Source organism: Centrocercus urophasianus, unplaced genomic scaffold (genome assembly GCF_019232065.1).
Source record: "Centrocercus urophasianus isolate 14NV4802_14NV808 unplaced genomic scaffold, USGS_Curo_1.0 seq_22, whole genome shotgun sequence".
NCBI classification, from domain to species: domain Eukaryota; kingdom Metazoa; phylum Chordata; class Aves; order Galliformes; family Phasianidae; genus Centrocercus; species Centrocercus urophasianus.
In genome coordinates this window covers 19127822-19145131 of record NW_024884778.1, presented here as the reverse complement: position 1 = coordinate 19145131, position 17310 = coordinate 19127822, and the positions used below count along the sequence as shown (strand labels likewise).

At 53.0% G+C, this 17310-nt stretch overlaps 1 protein-coding gene across 1 annotated transcript; it reads left to right on the top strand.

Annotated features, from left to right (window-relative positions):
• The first annotated feature begins 118 nt into the window (after positions 1-118).
• CISH (cytokine inducible SH2 containing protein) lies at positions 119-6922 on the top strand. The gene is made up of 3 exons (XM_042823367.1): positions 119-550; positions 3597-3823; positions 3979-6922. The coding sequence occupies exons 1-3, from the start codon at positions 504-506 to the stop codon at positions 4479-4481; spliced, it is 777 nt and encodes a 258-aa protein (XP_042679301.1). The 5' UTR covers positions 119-503; the 3' UTR covers positions 4482-6922.
• The last annotated feature ends 10388 nt before the right edge of the window (positions 6923-17310 follow it).

Here is a 17310-nt window from a genome sequence, read left to right as displayed (position 1 = left end):
GCCGAGCCGAGCCGAGCCGAGCCGAGCCGAGCCGAGCCGAGCCGAGCGCCCAACGCCCCGAGCGGCCCCGCCCGGCCCCGCGCTGACATCACGGCGCCGCGCCGCTATTTATACCTGCCGCTTTTTTTTCTTTCTCCTCGCGTGGCTGCTATCGGAAGAGTGATGCGAATACAATGCGATTCCAGGAATCCCTCGCTTCCTGGAACAGATTAAAAGGGGCAAACAAAAGATTACTTAGCGGGTTTTTTTTCTCGCCGAGCCCCAGTACTTGTGCAGCCCGAGCCGAGACGCGCGTCTCTCCCCAGCGCTCGCGGGGACCGTATTTATTCCTTCACGTCTATTTATTATTGACGCCGAGCGCCCCGAACGCTTCTTTTTGAGGGCGCCCCGCGGGAGGATCGGACCGCGCCGCACCGCTCCGCCGCCGCCTCCGGAGTGCGGGACGGGGCACAGCGCGGCCGGGCACAGCGGGGAGGACGGGCGCTGCCCCTGCCGAGGCCCTGATGCTATTCCCCTGGCCCGGGAGTGACATGATCCTCTGCGTCCCGGGGTAAGTGCGGTCCCGAGTTCCGCGCGTTCCGCTGCTGAGAACCGCGAGGGGTTCGCTGCTTCGCGGTCGGGGGCGAAGGGAGAAGGACAAATCGGTACAAAGCGGCAGTGGGGCACCGGCGGGACCCTGTCCGCACCGGGAGCAATGCAGCCCCGGAGCGCTGTGCGCCGTTGAGAACATCGCCGTGCCGAACCGCTGCGCCTTCCTTCCCCACCACTTTTCTGTGCCGCGCGTTTGGGACGCGCCCTCACGCAGCGCGGTCAGCCGGCGGGGACGGGTGAGCGCCGAGGTCCCGGGGCAGCGCTCGCTCTCCACTCCCCGTGCCCCGCTCACGCTTTCCCAGCGCTCTGCTCCGAGGGCCGGCGGAGATCTCGCTTACCAACACCTCCCCGCTGCCTCCCCGGCTCTCCCCTCGCACCTCTCTTCTCTCAGTGCGGCGCTGCGGTTCCCACCGCCCCGGCAAAGCGCGTTCACCGCTCAGCCCGGAGCACCCGCACCGGAACCCCCCTGGCGCACCGCAGCTCCCCGCGCGCAGCCCAGCGCTCAGTGCCCCGGTACCGCCCGGATCCCCCCTCCCGTGGGCGCTTCCGCAGCCCTGATCCGCCCGGCGGCCCCGCAGTCCGTCCCCGCGCTTCCCGACCGTCTTCCCGAGTTTCACCGAGTAGGGAAGAGCCGCAGAGCCGACCGCAGCCTTGAGCGGAGGATCTGTTCTCTGAACTCTCCTTCCCAGGGAGCTGGGACATGCTCAGCACCGGCGCACGGAGACGTTCCGTCGCCGCTCCTCTCCGGTCCCCATATGCTACTTTTCTACATTTGTTTTTTCTCCCGGCGCAGCGCCCGTGCCCGCCAACCGCCCTGGTCTCCGCATTTCTCTTCCCGCTTTCTTTCCTACAAGCGCTTATTTCCAAGCATTTTCCCCCGTCCCCACGCAGGGCCGAGCCCGCACACCCCGCTCCCGCGGCTCCTTCCCTGCAGACCCTCCAGCGGCACTCCGCACATCGCTGCCGGCGGCTCTGCCCCGTCCCTCTGCCGTCCCTCCCGTGTCGGAGCCGCTCTCCCTGCTCACATCTGCTCTGTGCCATCATCTTCCCTATGGAGCAGCTTATCGGGAGGATGTAAAGCCCTCCTCCACTTCGGTCCCAGTGAGCTGCTCCAAGCTCCCTTCCAGACTCCCTTCCAAAGGCACAAGGCAGGGGGAAGGAGATGGCAGTAGAAAAAGGAAAAAAAAAAAAACGGTTCCATGTTAGGGACAAAAGAAAGTTTTCCTCGTGGTCAGAACTGGCAGGCCTGAAAAGCTTTCAGGAGAAATTAGTGGGAAGGTCTGGAATTGGGGCAGTGGTACACACAGGTGTGGGGTGGCAGAGATGTGGGTAGCTCCTGGCCGGGCACCATGCACATTGCAGTGCCTGGTCTGTAGGGAAGGGAGAGCAGAGAATGTCCCTTCCTGGGACTGCAGGCAGACGTGTGCTTGGGAGAGCACTGCACGAGGACAGACATGGGGCTTTAGGAGTGGCACCCCTTCCCCTGCAGCCACAGCTTGGGGGACGCCTGTGGGAAGCCACACGCCAACAGCCAGACCGGGAACAGCAAGCGTTCAGTGCGCTGCGAGGTACAGAAAGCATCCCTGTGGCATGGGGTCTGGGGGAGGTAGGGGCTGCCTCCATAGATAGGAATGACGAAACTAGAGTCACATGCCCCGCAAGGCAGCAGATAGCCCGCTCACCACGGTGCTGGAAGAATGCTCTTTTCTAAAGAGCCACAGGATGGTGGGGGTTTGCCACATCTCACATGGGCATGTGTCGTCTCCCTTTGTAGGTGGATTGCTACCACTGGTTTCACACAACCATTACCCACACCAGCACTGTTCTGTTAGAAGTGCAGGCTCATGGCACTGATAGGTGCTCACTCTTAAATCCTGGAGAAATTGCCGTCAGGCTCTGCCCAGCCTGCTTTCCTCCCCAACCCCTTCTGCTTCCCGCTCCTGTCCCCAGCAGCCACCTCGCAGCATGTCCACATCCATCCCTGAAGGGCCACAGTTCAGCTAAGGCACAGAAGGAGCCGACAGGAGGGGAAACACCACAGCCTCAGCTCCTCCCTGCAGAGCTGCCGGGGCAGGGCTGCCACCTCTGTGGTCCCCGTGGGTTCTGCAGGGCAGGGACAGCCCCATTCACCTTTTGTTCTGAACGTCTCAAGCACGTGGGGGCACAGTGTGTGACATGGAGGGGGCAGCGAGCCCAGGGATGGGACTGAGGGCAGGGATTTCACTGGGGAGCAGAGCTGTGCCCTGGGCACGGTGCTCAGAGCCCCTTGGCGTCCTGCAGTCATCACCCGGGACTGGTGATCACACCAATGTCCCCAGTGTGCCCTTGAGTGCCGGGCTCTGTGTGGTGCAGGGGTTTGGCTGAACCAAGGATTCCCATCACTCTGCCACCAGACCTGCTTGCCCTTAGCTCTAGCAGCACATTTGGGATCAGGGTTGTTTAAGTAGAAAGCAGGTACAACACAACCCAAGCAATTCTCAATTCTGCTTCTAATTATAGTACAGTAAATGACTAAGAGCCATTGACAGATGCAGAAATGCTCCAGCTTGTAACGATGAAGCTGGAAAGCTGCTATGAAGCTCTGAAAGTACCATTAAAAGCCAACATCTAAAACCAAAGGTGTTTTCGTGTCAACCTGTATTGCAGACAGAGCAGCTTTTCCATGGTGAAATAGGCTGATGTCTCCCCTGTCCTTAGGGTTCATCTTCAGCCATGTCTTTTCTTCCAGAGCTGTGGGTGCCATCTCTGGAGGTGCCTCAGTCCATGCAGGGGCCCTGGGCAGCCTGAGCTGGGGGCAGCCAGCCCGTGGCAGGGCTGGGGTGGCTGGGAGGTCCTTTCCAGCCCAAGTGTGCTGTGATTCTATGATTCCCATGTGCCGATCTCAGTGTGAAATGCAATGTTATTGCAGTCTGCCTGTAGTACACAGCACACTGTAGCACAAGGCAGCACACACCGAGCAGCCCTTCACGGCCGAAAGAGGTAACACGCTGTGCTCTTTGCTTCAGACCTCACCCCTTGCTGGCAGAGGAGAAGATCCAAAGGCTGTCGCTGCGCGGCATCGCGGAGGATCTGACGGAGCACATCATGCAGCCCCTCCCGGTTCCAGCCTTCCCAGAGGAGCCTGCGCCCACCTTCGCGGCACCGGAGCCAGACGGCAGCACACCGCAGACGCGGGACCCCGAGGAGGACCTCCTCTGCATCGCAAAGACCTTCTCCTATCTGCGGGAGTCCGGTAAGAGCCGGCCTGGAGCACAGGCTGTGCGCTGTTCCCGTGCGGTGTGCATGCGGCTCCGGCCCGGCTCCGGCCGTGCAGGTCGCAGCCCCAGCCCACTGCTGCCCCTCTGGCCCGCTCCTTCCCTAATGAGTGCTCTCCGGGTGCTTTTCCAGGTTGGTACTGGGGCTCCATCACAGCCAGCGAGGCCAAGCAGCACCTGCAGAAGATGCCCGAGGGCACCTTTCTGGTGCGGGACAGCACGCACCCCAGCTACCTGTTCACGCTCTCGGTCAAGACCAACCGCGGTCCCACCAACGTGCGCATCGAGTACACTGACAGCAAGTTCCGCCTGGACTCCAACTACTTGTCCAAGCCCCGCATCTTGGCCTTCCCGGACGTGGTCAGCCTCATCCAGCACTACGTCACGTCCTGCACGACAGAAAGCAAGAGTGAGGCGCCGTACCCACCGCCGGCCCCGCTGCCCCCCGTGCAGAAGGAGGTGGCGGTAGCGGCTGTGCACCTGAAGCTCCTCCGGCCGCTGGGCCGCCGGGACAGCATCCCCAGCCTGCAGCACCTCTGCCGGCTGCGCATCAACCGCTGCACCACCGAGGTGGAGCGGCTGCCACTGCCCCGGCGGATGAGGGACTACCTGAAGCAATACCCCTTCCAGCTCTGAGGCACGGCCGCCGCCTCTCGGGCACGATGGGTGGGAGCAGGGCGAGAGGACTTGGCGTGTCCTTGTCCCACTGGCCCCAGGTGGGAACTGCACGGCTCTGACTGTCTGCATGGACTGTACCGCCCTCCTCCCCCCATCTCTCCACATCCATTCCAGCAGGGAGGAGCTGGCTGTCCCAACACCGGGGCACCACCTGAGCGCTGATCCTCAGGCCGAACCAATGGCGGCCGTGAGAAAGTGCTGTAGGCATGTGCACACTACTTGAATTCAGAGTTGCTGTGACACAGATGTTCACCTTGTTATTTTTGCTATTTATTTCATGGCAGTTTCTCTCTTCATGATATTTTAAATGCACCTTTTACTTTATTGTTTCTTTTTTTTTGTTTTGTTTTGGTTTTGTTTCTTTTTGAGGTAGAACTAAAGGCTCCCAGCCAACTGGCGGCCAAAAACCTGTGGGAATTTGGATGTTGATCTGCACCCACATGGTGCCTGTCTGAGCCCGTGCCTGCACAGGTCCCTGCCATCCACATCCAAACTCCTGCAGACTCCTGGGCTGCGGTGCTCAGCTGGCTGCACCCAGACCCAGTGCTGCAGGTAAGGAGGATTTTCTCTCCCGGCTGCAGGGGCTGAGTGCTGTAACCTCAGAGCACATTGGGGCAGCTTGCGCCCACCCCAGAGACGCACGCTGTGCCCTGGGGGTACTGCTGGAGCAAGCCCTTCTTCCTCAAGAATTCCGAGCAGAGCTTCTGGATACTGAGCTTTTGCTAGGGAGTACTCATCCCATCCTGCCACCCTCTGCATCTCAGAAGGACATTAGTGACAAAACCAGTAACCACAAAGCCAGCTCTCCCACCTGACGGCGGAGGCGCTTGCTGGCAGGGCAGCTGGCGCGGGGTGGTGGTGTTGTGAGCCCCATTCCGAACAATGCCTCCCTGACCAGGTCTGGGGACAGCCCTGCTGAGCTGCGCCAGGGCCGCACGGCTTCAGGCTATTTATTTATTTATTGGGGGGGTAACAAGTGACACGCAGCTCAGCAGGAAGAGCCGTCCTTCCGCCCTGCTCTGCCACTGCTAGCGCCATTCCCGAGCCCTGTGGCTCCCATCAGAGCCGTGTTCTAGCGCGCGCTGGAAACCACGTTTAACTTCTTTCTCTGTCAAGGTCCAGACCTCTCTTCCCCCTTTTTCAGACTTGCATGTTTGCTATCTTTAAATAGACGTTCTGCTCTGGGTTTACTTCTTGGAGCCCATCCCTTTCATGCCCCTTTGAATGAGGCACAGCGGCTTTCTGCAGCTCTTTGCGAGGAGGCTTAGGGCAGCTGGGCTCTGCCCTCAGATGAGACGGAGCCCCTTCTCCTTCATTCCACAATCCCATTTCTTCCCAGCCTGTAAGAGCCACATCAAGCTCGAGGCTTTATACACAGGACTAGAGAAATTGTTGCTTCTTTTGCTCCTATAAGACTCTATAATTTTGTCAAACTTGAAGCAATGTTAAGGGTTCCTCGCTCATCCCTCCCTGGACCTCTCTGAGGCTCTGTGAATTATTAGAGACAAATGCCAACCATCTCTGAGAACTGAAAGGGGAGGTGAGAAAGGATGGGACAGTGACCCAGGAGACAAGCTCAAAAAACAGGCGGAGTTTTTTCCACCCTACGTGAAAGTTGCCCAAAGGGCCAAGATGCCCCAGTGTGCTCAGTCTGTGTCCTTTTTTTTTTTTTCCTCCCCACATTTATACAGGTTTGTGCTCTTGCAAGCTTTGTTTTTGATACTTCAATGATTGGCAGTGTGTGATGTCAGGTTGGCTTTTTATTGTACCCTTCCACTTCGCCCCATATGGCAGCATCCATGGGGAGGCACTGAATGAGAACTTAAAAGGCAAAACAAAAACATTTTTTTTTAAATAACATAAAACATAAAACCACTGTCAAGGCTTCCTTTTATCCAAACACCTCTCTGCCTGAGGACACTGGGAACAAGGAAACCACAGCTCTGCCAGGAGCAGCAGTGATCTCAGGAAGCCCACATGGCTTAGCCACAGCCTACATCTATACAGCACACATTACAAAGAATGGGCAAGTCATTCAGCTCTCCAAAACCTCCTACCTACTCGATCTTTCCTCTGCTGGGGTAATGGGGAAACCAAGCTCAAAGGTTTGACCTCATTGCCCAGGAGAGTGCAGCTGAGTGGGTAGAAGTGTGTAAGGAGAAGGAAGGGCTGGTTAACCGCCAGCAGGTGCTGAGCTGGGGGTTGTAAGCTCATCTGGGCAGGGACCACCTCCGTTGTCTGTACCACATCTAGCACAATAGGGTTCTCTAGGTGCTACTTCAATACAAGGAATAAACAATACAGTTACTCCAAAAGTCAGTTTCTTCTATCTTGAACAGTTTGTTTAAATTCACTTGACTTGGATTTTCAATAAACGTTTTAAATATATTTTAAAGCCACTCAGCGTGTAAATCTTTGGTGAGATCCAGATGGATGAGTGCCTTTGCTAGTCACAGAGATCCTTTCTGGGGAGGCTGGGCAGTCTTGCCCATTTCTTTTAAACAGCCAAAAGGGAAAAAGCCCTTCAGAGTTGTCAGCAGCGTGGCCTGGGTTCCACTGCACACAGCCAGGCAGCAGCAGACCCTGAGTCCCACCTCACCCAGGGCCGGAGGAACGCTGTTTAAGGATGTAGAAAAAGAAAGAGATGATTTTTGTATTGCTTCTGCATGCCATAGAAAACCATTACAATCTAGGGGAAAGGAGATGGAACGTAGCTGGAAGTTTGGTAACTTGTTTACAGCAGGCTTGACATTGGCCTCAAAGAAAAATTCTGCTCGTGGGGGTGTTGAAAGAGGAGCTCAGAAAGCACAGACCTGCTCTGGATGAGGGCTGATGCCTCCAGCTTCCTGCCCTCGTCCTGAGGCCCCCCATCTGCCCCACCGTGGGCAGACATGGGCCACACACCAGGGAACCCTCAGCTGGCATGGGCTCCACTGCACACTCGTCTCCCACGGGCACAGAAATCAAAACACGCTCAGAAAAAGAAACCCACAATCTCAATTAGACCCTTCCATTATCCTAATGCACCAGTTCCAAGGCTTGGCGCTGAGCTGGAAGGTGTTCCTAAGCACCTGCTGCTCTTTCTGTGCTGGTCATGGGGCTGCCAAACACCAGCAATCAACGTTTCAGACCTTCACCAGTGGGTTTCCATTGCACACCAGCCAAGAAACTGGCAATAATGTTCTGCTTACGGTTAAGTTGTGAAAAACAACCACATCCCTCCTGTTTTATGGGAAAAAAAGAAAAGGGATGTGGAAGGAGCAAAACACTGAAAAAGTGGAAAAACAAAAATAAAAGAAAAGCTGCATACACTTTCAGAAGGGAACTTGGAAAACCCTGGGAAATACTGATACATTACTAAGTACTTTCCTTGTCTCTTAGCTGGGCTGAACTTTTCCCATAGATGCACACACAAAACCCTGCTGTTCCCTTTCCACAGAAGTGATGGGCATGAGTCAAGCCAGCACAGCACAGCAATCACACATTATCTTAATGACTCCCACTCCTGTATCTTCAGCACATTTCCTGAGAGCAAGCAAATTCACATTCTGAGAACTCCTGTCCCAAACCTCCATAGGAACTGACCTCATCTTTTACAGTGCAGATCCGCAGAGCGGGAGCATTTATGGCTGACCCACATTGCAGCTGAAATCCCGCACAGCACCTCTCCTGGGGACACCTTTCAGTTTGCTGAGGCACAGTAGTACAGCTGGGCTGAACTCCCTCATTCTGCAGGTTCTGACGGCAGAGAGACACACAGACATGGAGCCTTCCTTGAGAAGCAGACTGACACAATGGGGAACAGGAAGCCCAGTCCATGACCAAAGCCACGCTACCGTGGCTCCCTGCCAGAGCAGAAATACCCTGCAGGCACATATGGTAACATTTTCTGCCTTAAAAAATCACCATTTTAGAACAGCAACTCGTGGAAGGGGAAAATAACCTGCTGACGTGCACATGATCCTTTCCTCTCAGATTTGCTAAAATCCCTCTCCTCTCCACAGATCCTCTCAGGAGCATGACTTCCCTTCACCCAGGGCAGATGAGCTAGCAGGGACGGGAGCGTGTTTCAGCCTCTTATGACAGGCACAGTCAGGTGTGTTACAGCAGTCATATCATTACATGGCACTTCCAGTCCAAATTCCACTGTCGGTCTCATCTCATGCATTACCTATGCAATTACAGATATAATTGAAATTAACTGGGCAGTGGATGTGTGACTCTTCAGCTCTGTCCAGTCATGCTCTCATGTTCGAATCTGTCTGGATCCACTTAATCACGGCCCTCCTTTGTCCCCTGCCGACTGCTGGAACACGTGCAGTGCTCCTGGAAGGATGAACCATTCCAGCCCTCCGCCCACCACAGGGCTGCAGCATGGGACAAAGCTCTGTCTGAGAAAGTGGACCTATGAGGTTAATGCCTCGTGCGAGCCCCACTTTCATGCTCCACTTATGTTGCTGCAAAGCACAGTGGTTGCGTGGCTTGTGTTACGTGCTGCTCAGTGAGCAGGGAAAGCAGCCCTGGGGGGTGAGCCTGGCGCTGCAGCATCAGCCAGGCGGCCGTCATCACCTCTGCGTACAGCAAAATCTGGCCTGAAGGAAAATGACAAACAGGGCTAGGAACAAAAGGAGCCTAGAGGCTCTCAGTAGTGGTATGGCATAGACTGGTGAGTGTATGCAAACATTTTAGCAAGAATTAGGGTTTGTTTGTTTTTCAGTTGGGAAAGAAAAAAAAAAAAGAGTATATTGTTTAGAGGAAGTCACTGAAAGGCAAAATGTAGACATGACCAAAGGAAAGTCATTCCTACAGTTTCACTATCTGTCTGGACAAACTACAAATAAGGTTCCTGTAAGGAAAACACAGTTTGGATCTTAATGCAATCATTTGGAGGGCTTATTGGTTCTGAAAGGGATAGGAATAGAATCATAGAATCCTTAGAGTTAGAAAGGATCTTCACAGGTCATCTAGTCCAACTCCCTCGCAATGAGCAGGGATGTGCACAGCTCCATCAGGTTGCTCAGAGCTTCGTCCAGCCTGGCCTTCAAAGTTTTCCACCACATCTCTGCGTGTTTACAACAAAGCTTCAGCACTTCAGCTGGTATTTGTTAAAAATGAAGACAAAACTTGATCAAAAAGGAAAATTTTACTGCAAACCACCAGGGTTCAGTCCTCACGCTCTCCTAATCCTCTGGTATCTGTTGCAGTGGGAGACACTTTGCAGTCAGCTCTTCAAGTCAGCTCCATGAGGAGCTGATCGTGCATTCCTTCAAAATCACCATCTGAGTAGCTCAGGTACAGTAAAAAGCAGCTGGCAGAGCAAGCAGCTCGTCCCAGAAGAAGAGGGACCCATTGGGACTGCTTCCATCTGACAGAGCGTGCTGGGTTTGTAGAAAAGAGCTTTCCTTTTGGGGACAGGAGCACTCTTCTGCTCTTTTATCTCAGCTCTAACTGGCAAGGTTTTTTCCTGAAGCACCTTTACTTCCTGACTGTTGTATAACTGTACTTTGCAGCAGCTCAAATTTGAGTTGTGAACATGAATATGATGCCAATTATTGTAAAAATAGGTATTAAGTGACTGCTCTACTTTGGAAAGGCATTTGCTCTATTGTACACCGCACAACTACAGCAACAATAAAACCCTGAAATAATATTGGCTACTGAAGTATTAGCTTGCTCAAACATACAATCGGAGACGTGAGACATGGTATTTTCTCAGAAATTTCTGGTGTAACTTTGCCAGACAGAAGGACCTGAGATGAGCTGGTCAACCAAATCCCAGTGGTGGAGCACATCCAGGGCTCGAGCGCCTTGGCCTGCAGCCTGGCAGCCTGCACAGCCCAGCCACGGGACTGCCTGGATCCAGGAGGTGCTGCAGCAATCCTGACTGCAACTCTTGGCAAAGCGCTGCTCTGACTGACGCCCTGCCTGTGAAACCTGCAACACAAAATGGGCTAAATCCAGGCTCACTTCTCATGGAGTGCAAGGGGAGTTCACATACTCCAGGGCTGAATATGGCCCATTTAATACTCTGGGTTTTACAGACAAGGGTTTAATCCCTGGTGTAGTATGGCATTGGAGGAAGGCCATTGTACAGGAAACGACACAGAAGAGCAGTTTATGTCATACAAGGAAAGCCTTCCTTCTCGCAGTGCCCCATCACTGTGCACAAATTCTAGCCCAAGTGTTTATTCTTGGAAAGCAAAAAGAAAACTTGTTGTACAATTAACTTCTGGCTTCTCCTGAATTCACCTGCAACTATATCAATCAGTAACCCTGCAGCTCCAGTTTGGATCTAACCATTAGTCCATGGAAAACCAGGCAAACAAAGCTGGACCCATTTCAGTGATCTCCTTTCACAGTGGCTAACACCAAGCTTTTGGAGATGGCAACTCCTAAACAACATATTTGAGTTATGTTTTTGACAAAGTGACAACAAGATACAGCACCAAGCTCTGGGACTGCCCATCCCATCCCATCCCATCCCATCCCATCCCATCCCATCCCATCCTACCTCACCCATCCCATCCTCATCCCTTCCCACATCATCCCATCCTGCCCCATCCCTTCCTGTTCCGCCCTGCCCCGTCCCATCTCATCCTGCTCCATCCCACCCCACCATCTCTTGCTGTTTATTCTTTACAAACTCACTCAGCGCACACCAACAGAGAGATTTATGAGCTGATCAGAGGGAGAGCAAATTCTTTAATGTCAGGATTTTCTCTTCCTCAGAACAGCAATATGGTTTGAAATCTAGTTTACAGAAGGCAGAGCTGTGTTTATACTTGTCAGAAGTTACCCAACTTGGCAACAGTTCTTCCCATCATGCAAATGTCATAGCAGTCATTGCCAAATGCTGCAGAGGCAGAGTTCAAATCACTACTTCCAAGCCTGTAAATATTCTGAAGAAACATGTTGCACAGTGTACACGCTATGCGTTTGCACACGCCTGAAATGGCTAAGTAGTCATAAAAGGAGCTTTATGATTAAAATGTAAATTTGGAAAAGCCTAAACTTGACCTAGGATTATTTTCAGGGAACTTTGTTGAAAATCTCTGCTACATTTTGAAAATACCTCCTTCTCTTCAAAACTTTTGGTTTTTACAGTGCTCCTATTCTCCTAAGACTCTGTGCAGTTGACCTTCCTTGAACTCCTTTCCCCCAGCCCTGCACTATGAAAACTGAGAGGCAGTGGGCAGCTTTGGAAGGAGCACAGCCCTGCAGGAGCGCTGCATCAGCTGAGTGGACAGCAGCTGGGGCCAACATGGGGCCCCACTATTGCTTTCCTTTCCGAGAACACCGGAGATTGAAGGCTTCCCTGCAAATGCAAAACCTTTTCCTGCTGACCGAACTTGCTGGGGTTGCTGTGACCTGCCAGGCTGCTGACTCGGGGGATGAACACGCAGCAGATCAAGCAGAGTGTGCAAATGTCACAGTGCCTCTATGCTTGGGATCTGAAAGCTAGCAGGGAGAAAGGGCTTGGTTGCTAAGTTAGCAGGGAAACACTGCTGCAAAAGCCATTGAGTCTGGTACTCTGTGAGATGCTGAGCTTTTCCCTTTCCAGCTAGAGCACCCTGATGACACAAAGTGGAGAGTTTCACTGCTGCTGCCCTGGCCTGTTTGAAATTCTGCCCATCTCTCTCCATCCCCAGCTCCTCCTGCCTGGACATGGGTTACATTTTCATTTGGGCCCAGCATCTCTCTAATGACCATCTCCTCTGGAACAGCTCTTCCTAGAGGGACTCTGAAAGAAAAGCAGTACTCCTGTCAACAAGCTCCTCAACCAAGGACAACCCTCTTCCTGGGAGTCAAAACACTCTCTTCTTACATTTGGGGCAAGGGAAAGAGGCACCTGTCAAAGGGGTTGTTTCTTACTCCTCTCTTCTCACTCTGCCAGCCGCAACAGCACTGCTCTTCTGCCTGTTGCTCAGGTGGATCAAAAACCCCAAAGGCTTTCAGTACTTGCTATACATCCTATTACTAGTACTTGCTATACATCCTATAATGAGCCCTAAACCCACCATCACTAATTCCTCCAGGAGCAGAAACTGAAAGTTCTCAAAGCTCTCCCTGAAGTTACTGACAAACAAATGGGTTAATGAGAAGGGAATGTGTTACTGGCTGATTCCAGGTAGCCAGCTATCTCATGTGCCAACCTAACAAATACAAGATGACGTAGCTAGCAGAGGTCAGCACTCCTCATAGGGTTTACCTTGACCAGCTACAGAGAAAAGTATTTCCTGTGCCTTGCTGTTTCACTGTGTTTGCTTTCAAAGGAGGACACTTCAAAAGGCAGTACTTCAGGAAATCAAAGTAAAAAGGAATTGGGTTTTTTCACACTTGCCCTTAAGCATTCCTGTGGCTGGTTTAATCAGCAGTGCAGTGCTCTTCTGGATGCAGTCAGTGATTAAAGCCCACAGAGAACACTGATTTCTCACGTAGCTTCCACCTTCCAGAGACAGCATTTTGATGCAAAAGGAAAGGAAGCCAAATGAGATGTACATGTTGTGGTATAAGCCGGAGGAAAAGCAGAACCAGCTGCTGAATCCTGGGATCAGCATGCATTCCGAGATGAACATCTGTCCTGGTTTAGTCAATAATCAACAAGAAACGTGCTAGGAATCTGTATGGACACAAACTTCTCAGCTGCCTCCCTGTCTGGAAAGAACCATAGCTGTGCTATTTTTCTAAAAAAGAAAAGGCACTGGGATATGAGCAAACCCACACAGAGCTGAAGCAAATACAGGCAGCATAGCAGAATGGAAAGGCATCAGCAATCTGCATAGGGAAGTGTCTGGGTTAAAAATAAAATGAAATCTGATTTTTGAATTCTAGTAGCTTTTTTTTTTTTTTTTTTTTTTTTCAGCTGTAGAGCAGCTGTAATCTCTCTCAGTGGAACAATGTACACATTCAGAGAACACTGGGAAAACTGGCAGATAAGTTTCCTCTTTTGTTCCTTAGGCAGCAATGTCAGGCTGCCCAGAGAGGCTGCGATGCCCTGTCCCTGGAGGTGTTCAAGGCCAGGTTGGACGGGGCCCTGGGCAGCCTGGTCTGATATTAAATGGGGAGGTTGGTGGCCCTGCATGTGGCAGGAGGTTGGAGATTCATGATCCTTGAGGTCCCTTCCAACCCTGGCCATTCTGTGATTCCGTGACTTTGTGTGTCCTCTCCACGGCTGCTGCAAGCATCTGCTGTGGACCAGGAACCAGGGGGCTGAGGACACGAGGGCTGAGCGTGCATCTCCTCCATGGTGCCTGACAGAAGCGACAGGAGCTGTGCTCATGTCCTTCCTCCCTTCTGCTCCCAGTGCTGGTGATCTGCTCTCACATCACCAGAAAATATCTCAGCCATACAGGATTACCATCCGTGGTGACTGGCCTGACCTCAAGACACACAAAGACAGCCACAAAATGCAGCAGCCCAGGTTCGAGTGGGCCTATTAAAAGGCACTTCAAACCCTACACAGTTACCCAAGTAACAATTTAACATTTGTTTTAAAATGACAGCTCTTCTGCAGCAAGTAGGTCATTCCTTCAACATCAAATTCAAAACAGACAGACCATGGCTGTGTTCATTTAAACCAGTTATTCTGGTTATTGGGCACTTCCCATTGCTATCTTAAGCTGAAAGCAACCCTCTGTGTCTTACCAGCACCCAGTGAGGCAGCGGAGATGCTCAGATCTGCCCAGGCTGTGTCACTGGATATGGCACGGGTGCCCATGGAGGTCTGGGGAGGGGACCGTGGGTGGGGGTCCCCCAGTGCTCTGCCAGCACAGCCCTCACTGAGAGCTTGGGCTGGAGCCTCCTGCCGGGCAGCGTCCTTCAGGAGCAGTGGGCAAGATTCCTGGATGCAACATGGACACGGGCCCTACCCAAGTCTGAAGAGTCTCCTGCAGCGCAGCTAGAAAGCAACATCTAGCAGTTCTGGGGAAAGCAGCACACAGAGGGGCCGGCTCCTGGCGCTGCCCCCGCTGAGGTCAAGCCCACACCAGCGCACTCAGTAGGCACTAAGGCAGGCAGGCCCAAAGCCACCCTGTACAGAGGTGGCTTGCCGGCGCCATGGGAGCTGGCGGGGATGGCGCATGCACAGCTGGGTGAGGCAGGAGGCATGGCGGCTCACCTCCATCCCCGCTCCCGTCTCTGGGGAACAGCTGTGCAACCTCACACAGGGAAATAAACCATTTGCCAAGGCCCTGCCAGCCCAGGAGCCAGAGCGGCCTCTCGGGCCCGCACCCACGAGGTCTTCCCTCAGCCTTCTCCTCCCAGCAGGGCTGGCCGGGGCTGAGCCTTCCCACCCAGCATCCCCAGCCTGCACCTTGCTGCTGGCAGGGAGCAGGTGCGCTGAGCAGATAATGAGCTTTTCATGGAAAGTTGGATTCTGCTGCTATTAACATCCCGGTGACACCCTCCTGACAGCCAACACCTACTGCACACTGCTCGCATGGCTGGAGACAAGTGAGATGATCCGTTTAGAAAGAAACTGGCTACAAAGGAGCATTTCCCCCTGCTGTCTTCATACAATGTATCTGATTAGTTTCATTTCCCTGCCCTTAAATGTCAAGTGCCTCTGTTGGAGATACAGTTTATTGTTCGTGTCTCCGAAGCCGGTTGCAGCAGGCCGGGGAAGCAGGGGAGAGGAATGCTTTCACGGTGCTTCTCCACCTGGAGCGGCATTTTGCTCCTCCTCAGATCGGTGCAGCAATACCTTCATACCAGACCTCAGACTTGGCTTCCCTCTCACCTGGTGGGCACAGGGCCCAGGTGAGCCATGACAGGGCTCATGGCCACAGCGCTGTGGGGACGGCACTGCATGAGGGGGGCTTTGATGGGGGCACGGAGGAGCCTCCGGCAAGTGGCCAGCAGCCAGCACAGCGCCAGCCTGCATGCTGACCCCTGCTGCAGCCCGGCTCCTGAGTACAGAGAGCTGGAGCAGAACGCTCTGAGGTCAGCTGCCACCCTGCTGCCCCGTGCATGGCAACCCCTCGCACACGGCCGGGCACGTGTGTCCCCGAGCACCAAAACAGAAGGCCCTTCCTCTGCGCTCATGCCTTGGGCTGCACAGCCCAGCAAGCTGGGGCAGAAAGAGGCTTCTAGATCATTCCTTGCCACTGCTACTTCATTTCCAGATTGCAGCAGAGCAGATTTCTCACTCAATTCTGATTCCCTTAGGCCCTCACCATAAGGTCTGTGGTAGTATTTTCTCTCTCTTCCCTACAGTAGGCAGAAGACATCTGTTCTGATAAAAGAAGATAGGAGCTCGAAGCAACTCTGTAAGTAGCAGAGTGCGTGTAGGAAGACAACAAGCCCAAAAATGGAGTGTGTGTGTGATCCCAAATCCCAAAAGCTGAGTGTGTCACAGAGCAAGGGAAAAACACACAGATCTGCAATAGTGAAATCTGCAACTCAAGGTTTGTTCCTTAGAAGCAGACCTGCAAGTACAGCGCAAGTAAACCAGTGAAAGAAAACATGAAGTAAATGGAGTGGAATCCAGAAGTAAAAAGCCATAATGTAAGCAAGACATGCATATGTCCTCTGCTGAGCTTCCGGGTCTCAGCAGCACTGAGGACACTGCAGGTACCGCAGGCAGCACCGACGCCCTCCTGGGGACCGATGTGGCTGAGGCTGAGCGGCTACAAGACAGCAGCCGGCTCAGGGCCGTGCTGTGCCGACCCCCCCTGCTGCAGTTCTGCAGGAGGCCCAGCGCTCCCCGGGGTCATTTCGCTGTGCCTCGGTTCTTCCAGGAACTCCGAGCGCTGACAGCCGTCCCTCCTCCGCCCGGTGCCCAGCGGGAGTGCTGGAGGAGGCTGTTCTAAGGATGCTAATTCTTATTAAAAGTAAAAGAAAAAAAAAACCCTTTGCTCTATGAGCAGGGCACTAGGCATGGAAGCAGCTGCAAGTGTTCAGGGAACTGATGATGCTGCTGTATGTCTCTGTGCCAGGACAGGATGCAGAACTGTGCCCACACTCCTGGCTGTGGGAGCTGCCCATCATCTGGAGCTGCAGCACGCTGTGACTCTCAGTCCTCTCAGATAAATAGAAATGCAGTGATACACCACAGTTATTTATAGCAATTGGCTTTCTGCAGAATTTTCATCCAAAGTTTTCTAAAGGCTTTATGTAAACGTGCCAAGTTCAGCACAGGTGTTAATTTTATCACGACTAGAACTTATCCTTAATCTAAATATTGATGCATGAGTCACTAAGGTATGTATAGAATTGCTTCATACAGCTCCATCCACAAAACAAAGCTGGTGATTCACTCCCAGGCAGTACCTCCAAGCTACAGTCTGGAAATGGAAGAGCAGAAGTGCTCACATGTCATTTAGAGAGGTGAAAGAGACAATCTATAAACATGGCCAGGCAGGATGCTGATACAGTTGCTCAATTCTCCAGTGTATTGCCTTGAGCTCCTTGCCTATAAGAGCACATCTTCTTCCCACCTGAGCAGATGACTTCTGCTCCTGGGCAAGGTGAAGTATCATCAAATCATAGATTACCTCTAAGGTAATCTAGCTCAACCATCCACCTACGACCAATGCTGCCCACTAAACCACATTCCTTAGCATCATATCTACCTGTTTGTTGAACACCTCCAGGAGTGGTGACTCTGCTACCTCCTCTGGCAGCCCATTCCAGTGCCTGATCACTCTTTTGGAGAAGAAATTATTCCTAATATCCAACCCGAACCTCTCCTGTAGCAATTTGAGGCCATTCCCTCTCTTCCTATTGCTGTTACCTGAGAGAAGAGGCCGACTCCCACCTTGCCAAACTAGACACAACTCAAAAGGCC